Here is an 8,508-nt window from a genome sequence, read left to right on the forward strand (position 1 = left end):
TAAATAGATATCTTCTTCCGATTTTCCATCGTTCGGTGCTTGGATGCAGCGATTCGGTTCTTGGATGCCTATCCCGTCGGAGACTGGCCGCAACAAAGTCTCCATCAGGACATATGGATAGATAATTAGTATTCAATTAGAAACGTCTTGGCAGTCTACGTTGAAATAATCTACGTCCAAGGTAGTCGCCAAATGGTTGCCGACTCTATGATCGAGGACCCGGCTCTTTTGAGGGGGCTTCCTCGACGCCTTTTTATTCCCCGTCCTCTTCTAATCCATGTTTTAAAAAATAGCTAAAGCCTCCAGGGCGAACTCTCCAATCAGTCTCCTCCCACGTCGTCCCGGGTTTCTCAGATCAAGCGATTAGGGTTTCTCGCCATCTCGAGGAACGAGAGCAAGAAGAGATCTTCGCGAGATGTGGGCGGCGTCGTGCCTCGCCTCGTGCTGTGCGGCCTGCGCCTGCGAGGCGTGCCGGTCGGTGGTCGGCGGGATCAGCCGCCGCTCCTCCCGCATCGCCTACTGTGGACTCTTCGCATTCTCCCTCATCGTCTCCTGGATTCTGCGCGAGGTCGCCGCTCCCCTCATGGAGAAACTTCCCTGTATACCCTAGAACCCCTATTGATCCTTCTTCATTTTCGTTGATCTAATTTAGGTGGGTGATGTCGGATTATTGGGCGTTTTGTAGGGATCAATCATTTCCATCGGACGCCTGATAGAGAGTGGTTCGAGACGGATGCCGTGCTTCGCGTCAGCCTCGGGAATTTCCTCTTCTTTACGATCCTGGCCCTTATGATGGTGGGGATCAAGGATCAAAAGGATCCACGCGATCGGTTGCACCACGGTGGGTGGATGGCGAAGATCGTGTGCTGGTTTGTGCTGGTGATTCTTATGTTCTTCGTTCCCAATGGCCTTGTCAGCTTCTATGGTGCGATTTTGCGCTCAATTTTAATTTTAATGGAATTATGTTGATTTGAAACGAATAAAGGAGGCAACTTGGTCAAGATAAGACGATGATTATAATTGATGCCCTTCTATCGTGAAATTGATGGAAAGTATGTTGGGTTTTCTTATGATTGGTTTCTGTCTTTGAATTAGAACATCCTAGCTTCTAAAGTTGCAGCAAAAGTTTGTCCTTATGATATTTCTGTCACCAGAAATTGTCAAAAAGAAAAGGCAAAATTATAGGGTTTGCATGGAATTTAATTTCTGCACCTCTTGATCGGGGTTTGTGAATTTATCTTCAATTTTGCAGAAATTGAATCTTTTGTTAGAATTTTGTTGTGATTATATCTTCAACTAGACCAAGGAAGATTGCAATTAACAGTTTAACTGGACATCTTTAAATGTGAATTTTGCACAATCTGGTGAGTTGAGCAGGATAGGATGGATTTAATTATGGTCAAGCAAAGCCAGTAAGTGTTTATTGTGTGAAGCTTAAGTTGCACTAATATAGGATGAAGTAATAGGTGATGGATCATTGTCTGAGATGGTGAAGTGAAGGATAGAGATGGTGCAGGTGAGGACGGGGCTCAGAGTTTGGTGGAAGTGTGAGCCAAATTTATTGAATCAGAACAGCAGCCGTCATAAGAATCCCTGGATAGCTCCCATTATTGGAAGATTAGACCCTTGGATATGAATGCCTTTCATAGGAGTATATTAAATTACTAATTGTAGTTGTTGTGTTTATGACTCGGAAAGATGACCAAACACTAGACTGGAAATTTAGCTTTTACCCTTTGCCTTTTGGTCCTTGTCTGATCTTTTGACCTGGATTTTCTATGTTTTTAACTCACATGCTTCCTGGTTAATGACTATCAAGTTCCTGAAATTTTTGGAATCACTGTTTTATGTAAGTTTGAGAGATTTATGAAGAGGTGAGGCTTGCTTTCATTGTGCCTTCAAAGGCATGTAGTTCTTCTTGTTTCATCCTCCTCCTCCTCCTCCTCTCTCTCTAACCATGATGTCTAACTTTCTGTCCTTGCAGCACCATTGGAGGTGCCAATTATTTTTAAACTGACAAACTAGTAAGAGGCTGATCTTTCTGATCTTTTCTTAGCCTTTATGTGATGTATTATGTTATGATGTATTGATTGAACTGGAAAGTTATATGCATGATGGATTTGGCACTGTGGCAGTGACATTAGTACTTTTATAATTGCAGAGACAATATCAAAATTTGGATCGGGATTGTTTCTTCTAGTCCAGGTTGTTCTCTTGTTGGACTTTGTCCATGGATGGAATGACAGCTGGGTCTCTAAGGATGAGCAGTTCTGGTTTGTATAACTATCTAAGTGTTTCTTTGCGTTGCTCTTCATTAGCAATTGATTCCAGGCTTTTGGTAATTATTATTCGTGTATGGCTGAATAATTTCTCAACTTTTATTTGTATCCTTCAATGGCAGGTATGTGGCATTGTTCATCGTCTCGCTTGTTTGCTATGTGGCCACGTTTTCATTTACAGGACTGCTGTTTCACTGGTTCACTCCATCAGGACATGATTGTGGCCTCAACACCTTTTTTATTGTTTTGACATTGATTCTCGTGTTTGTTTTTGCGGTTGTTGCATTGCATCCAAAGGTATGATGAGCTTGCCATAACCATTAAGTTTACAGAGCCATTCAGCAAAGTATGATGTAAATTTTACCATAATAGTAGTTTAATAATTTAGGAATACTTTGAAAAATTTCTATGTTCTTTCCTGTAGTATGTCCTTGTTCTCCCTTGCCATTTTCACTTAATTGGTATGGGAACTCCTATAATTTGATGATAGGATGACTTGCTATCCTTCAGCTGACTTCACTCATTAAAAACATCCAGAAGTCCTTTTTTTGCTCAACATCCTTATGCTTTGTTGTCCAGTTTTTAAGAAGACTAGAACTAGTAAAACAGTAGTTAGTTCTCAGTCAATTTAATTGGCTATTATTTAACCCCTTTGATGATATCTTACTTCCTTCAAGATAATAATTTCCCTGAAATTTTTAGTATCGAAAGCATTTTGTTGTTTAAAAGTTTTTGCAACTATCACATGATTTAGAGAATGTAAATTAGGAGGCTAGAAAAAAAATGTAGTTCTGCAGCTTAAATGAGACAGGCTGGAAAAGAATAATTGACTTATGTTAGGTGGTTGATTGCTCGTTAAAAGATGCAGTACAGAATGAGTGCTTTTATAACATGCCTGAGATACTAGATGTAGAAGATAGAAAACTGAAATGTATGAGATATATTATTGTTCGATCAAACATCAATGCATACCTACATTTTCCATCTGCAGATTTGGTTGCTGCACCTTCTTCTCTGCTTTGCTAGCCCAGGCATCTAAAGCCTGTTCTCCCATTATGGGGCTTAATTTCAATTTTAAGTTCCTTGATCTGTCCAGAAAATTGACAATTTAGTAAAATATTGATTCGCTATTAGTACTCAAGGACTTATGCATCTCTAATCTCCAACATGCGCATCATCTTTTGCACTAGTTCCTGGGCATTCAAATTCCTTTTTCCTACGTAATAGCAATACAGAAATGCAATGATATCATGAAACAATACCAATACCCGATAATTTGTACTGTGTATTGCTATAGTCTCATTTGAAGTGATTGTATCTCACTTAGCGAGGCAATGCATAGTGACTTCTCCTCGATAATCTTTTTTCAGTTAGGTAGTCTCTCATCCTTTCATCTCAGTTCATTGTTTCTATCTGATATACTGAATTCTCCGACAAGGAATGCAAAGGATGATTATACACTGGATTGAGGAAACCTGATCTCGAATCACTCGAAAGTAAATATCATCTTAGCTAGAGGAAAATAAAATGTGCTTTTTTTTTTTATTATAGTTGTGGAATTAGCTAAGAACATCAGATATCAGTACATAAACCTGCAAAGAGAAATGACTCCCTCAAGAAAAAGAAATGTTGAAAGAAGACAGATAAGAAGCAAGAGTTAGCAAACAAGCAGCCGTCTTACCTCAATACTTGTATACTTTGAAGGGGAAAATAACACTTAAATTAGCAAGAAATAAAGAAAAAATAACTTAAAATTGAGAGGCATGATTTTCTGCAATGAAAACTTCCATACAGTTGACAAACTTCTTTTCCTTCGTTAGTATGAGGAAAGAAGTTCGTTCATCTGCGTTAGATAGGCCGAAGATATCTGTATTTTCCATTACCAAAAGTTGTTCATGGGACAGTGTTATTGAATTCTGGGATGTACATAGCTGTTATCTGCATTTCTACAATCCTTTGAAAAGGCTCATGTCTACATAGTAAGTTAAGGAACTTAGGCTCATTAGTCTTCTTTCTTTTTTTTTTTTTCTTTTTTTTTTTAAATTTATATAAACTTGTATCGTATATCCTTGCCAGAGGGCTAACTTGGTTGTGAAAGCCATCCACTTTCATGCAACGTGTTGGAGAGCAAACTATTGTGGTTGTCATGATTGCTGATGTCTAAGGAATATTTGGAAGGTTGAAAGGCATTGTCTGTCTCTTATATGCAATTTGGGGTGTAATCAAGTTGAGCCAAGTCGAGTAGCTAAATGGTCGAGCTTGACTGCATTCAAAATACATGAGTTCGAAGCTCGACTCGAGATTTATTGATCCTTAATATTCAAGCTCGAACTTGACCCAATGATTAAAAAAAAAGGAAAAAAAAAAAGAAAAACTATACTTTAAGATTGACTCAAGATTGAGCCATACTCGAGCTCGAATTCAAGGCTTGGTCATAATTTTAAAAAGTATGGTTAAAACACAATATAACACAATATTACATTTTAAAATATTAAAATAATAATATCTATTATAAATAAAATATAATTAAAATGTAATATTATTAAAAATATATATACTCAACTAAGCTCACGAGATTTCAAGTCGAGTATTTTGCTACTTGAGCTTGATTTGAAAAATTATTTGAGTTACTCGAGCTTGACTCGAGCTCAGAAATAGTCGAGTTGAGTCGAGCTTGAGCAGCCCGGCTCATTTGCACTCTTATATGCAATGGCTGTTAGAGGGCAAACTGTTCTGAAATTTTTACTGCTAATGTCTGATGAATTTTTGAAAATAGTGAAACCATATATTAGTTGATTTAAGACTGTCATATGGTCTTTCATTTTTTGTACTCAAGCAACAACTTCTTTTTAATTTGTAAATATGAAAATTGTGGGCTTTAGTTAATGCGACCTTCTTGAGGGGAGTAAGAAGTATTTGAGTAATCACTTATGAAAGATTAACTAATAAATTTGATATTCAGCCTCATGGGGTAGTTAATCTCCTTGGCTGTTGCTGCTAGCCAAGTTGCTACTGATATGGTTTCATGGAGTGCTGATGAAATAAATATGGCTGGCCCTTTCAGCACTGCGGTGGTAATTGGTGTCATCATGTGGTCAGCTTTTGAGTTTGTCTGTCTACAGTACTTCACCTGGCCAAGATAATAGGTCGCATGGCTATCTATCTTTTCAGTGCTCAGGTGAGATCCTCCATGACTTGTACCACCTCCCATTCAAGCCTTTTCAGCCTCATTTCACACCAGCCCCAAGTCGTATTCTGCTATTCCTCTATAGTTATGTTGTCATATCAACTTCCATAATTAGGTGTCTAGTGCTGAAAAGATGGCCTGGTGAAACTTGGATTTAAAGTGATGAAGGTTTTGTTTCTAATGGGTTTCAACTGATTGTCGGTCTTGTTTTCCTATGACTTGATTTTGTGTACCAGCTATAATACTTATTTTAGAATCACACCATGCCCTAAAGTATAATGAAACTTTTCTATAGTTTAATCAGATAAAGAAGATGGGTCTCTTCTAACAGAACCATCTATCCTTTTCCCCTATTACCTTTTGTTTGTCAAATATTATCTTCATCTCATGCTGGTGGTTGTGCTATATTGCATGAAATTGGGCCTCAAATGGCAACTTTGAGCTGCTATTTGCTTGATAGAACAAAGTCTATATTCTTGTAACTGAGTATGGGAAAGTTGATTGAAGAAGCAAGGTGCCTTATGGTTTAACATCTTATCAGCCATCTTCAATTAAATGTTCTTTCAATGAGACAAGAAGAAGAGGAAAGAAGGAAATGAAGGAAAGATGAAGGAAAGGAAAAAATGAAAGGAAAGAAGAAGAAAAAGGAAAGAAAGAGAAAGGTAGAGAGAAGAAAAGAATGAAAAATTAAAGGAAAGAAAGGAAGGTAGAGGAAAAAAAAAGCAAATAAGGTAGAAAAAACAAAAAGAAAAGAAGAAAGAAAGGAAAGAAGAAGGTGAGAAAGATGGATGATATCTATCGGAATACATGATCAAAACTATTGTCGGGATGGAATGGGACAGGAGGGTGTCCCGTTCCATAGAGAAATTGCCCCATGAGATTTAAAACCTTGGTTGTACTGGCTAGCCGACTTTCCATCCTCCTTGTTATGTTGATTCTGTTGTTGTAATTTTGATAGTCTTTTCCACATGGTAGCATAGGCCAAGCATGGGCAATTAATGTTTCATTCATATAGAAAGCTTTCCCAGATCTGAGACATTGTTTCTATTGATGCATGCAGGTAAATGGCAGCTTATTGCCAGCATCAGTGCTCTCTCTCTACTGCGCTTACCTCTGTTACAGCGGGCTATCAAGCGAACCTAGGGATTACGAGTGCAATGGTCTCCATAATCACTCGGAAGCTGTTTCAACCGGAAGTCTTACCCTGGGATTGCTGACAACTGTCCTCTCGGTTATCTATTCTGCTGTTCGTGCTGGTTCTTCAACAACCGTTCTCTCGCCACCAAGCTCCCCACGTGCTGGTCAGTGCTCGGTCTTTGCTGCCTAAACTGTCACTGATTGACTCTTGTTAGAGGGGTTTTGAATTTTTACATGTTTCGTGTGTTTAACCTGGTGTAGGTGCTGAGAAGCCTCTGCTTCCCTTTGATACGGTAGAGCAGCAGGAAGACAGGAAGAATGATGAGGCTAAGCCAGTCTCCTACTCATACTCTTTCTTCTATCTCATTTTCTCTCTAGCCAGTATGTACGCGGCGATGCTTCTGACTGGCTGGTCAACCTCGGTTGGTGAAAGTGGAAAGCTTGTTGATGTGGGCTGGTCCTCTGTGTGGGTCAGGATTGTTACTCAGTGGGCCACAGCAGCTCTATACATCTGGTCTCTAATTGCTCCCATTCTCTTCCCAGATAGGGAGTTCTGACTTCCAAGAATGGAAGGATACAATAATTAATGGGGCCCAAGTCTAGGATTACTGAGCCCTAACTGCTACTGTACATGTGTCCATGTACGTGCTCTCTGTGGAATCTGTTATATGGATGGAGTGCGAACTTTGTACGATCCGAGAATGATAAAGCGGTTGCTGTAATATGTGGAGTTACAAACATGGTTCTTCATGGTTGAGCAATGGCATGCTCATTCTGTCTTTGCATCGTTTTTCCGCAGATTGCAAATCACTTGTTGGTAAATTTTTATTTCCATTCATCTGAGCTTTAGATCTTGGAATTAATTTGCATCGATATGTCTACTGTTTGCTTAGTCAGGGGTGGTTGAAATCTTTGGGAGGCAATGGTACGAAAAGAGCAGCGGCGTTGTTGCAGTATGATTGGTGAATGCATGTGGCCAATGCCCTGTTGGTCCCCCAATCAACGTCTGGTTGGTGACTTTTCTTTGTTTTTGGTGGAGGGAGACTTCTGGCTCTCGTGCAACAGTAACTCAAAAAAAAAAAAAAGAAGCATGCATAACGAGTTTTGTGGCATTTCACCGAAGTGTTTCCTTTCTTCCTTTGGAATATTTTTATTCTATTTCCAGCTCCGGATCAACCTATCTCTCGGTTTGTTGGCAGATATATTATGCCAATTTCAACATTGTCGTGATATTCCGATGGAATTATGGACTGTTGCGTTTGCGTCATATGACACGTGATCGCAGTGCCAACAGGAATTCTCTACAGTGCTGCTGTGCAATAACTAGATGATTGCTATCATTGACGATGATCTAAAGTAACGGTTCTGTTGTGAAAAATGTTCTACCAAATTGGAGGTGCTTTAATTAAATAATATCTATGTATAATGGTTGTCTGAATAGCATCAGCTATTTAGCATTAATCTTGAAGGATTTCTGCAAGAAGGGAATAAAAAGACCATGATCATTGTTATGAAACAATGTGCCGACAGAATGGATAATTAAATTTTGAGGTTTTTTCCCCTAATTTAAAAAGAATGGGTCTTAACACGGTAGGACCCAAACTTGATTGAGCTGATACGGAGGCTTTTGTGCGCCAACAACAGCTGGGACCAAACTTGATTCTAGACAACGGCTAGCACCAAACTTGCTGTTTCCAGACTGGTGCGGTTTCCAGACAGGTGGAATGAGAACTGTATCCAGACAGCCCAAAAATGAGCTAAGTTTCCTTTCACCGGCCATGTCGGCGGTTAGTTGATCCTCCGCCACTCCCCATTCCGCACTCATCCATTTATCCCGCAATTTACGAAGATGTGCTTCACTACTGAATTAATTCCACGTGAAAAAGAAGAGGTTGCAGTTTCTTA

At 39.3% G+C, this 8,508-nt stretch overlaps 1 protein-coding gene across 1 annotated transcript; it reads left to right on the plus strand.

Moving 5' to 3' along the window:
• The first annotated feature begins 255 nt into the window (after nt 1-255).
• LOC105039553 (uncharacterized) lies at nt 256-7,382 on the plus strand. Its single transcript, XM_010915742.4, has 6 exons — nt 256-599; nt 686-925; nt 2,162-2,273; nt 2,402-2,576; nt 6,527-6,767; nt 6,865-7,382. Exons 1-6 carry the CDS (start codon nt 416-418, stop codon nt 7,158-7,160), a joined length of 1,248 nt encoding a protein of 415 aa, XP_010914044.1. The 5' UTR covers nt 256-415; the 3' UTR covers nt 7,161-7,382.
• The last annotated feature ends 1,126 nt before the right edge of the window (nt 7,383-8,508 follow it).

Source organism: Elaeis guineensis, chromosome 1 (genome assembly GCF_000442705.2).
Source record: "Elaeis guineensis isolate ETL-2024a chromosome 1, EG11, whole genome shotgun sequence".
Taxonomy (NCBI): domain Eukaryota; kingdom Viridiplantae; phylum Streptophyta; class Magnoliopsida; order Arecales; family Arecaceae; genus Elaeis; species Elaeis guineensis.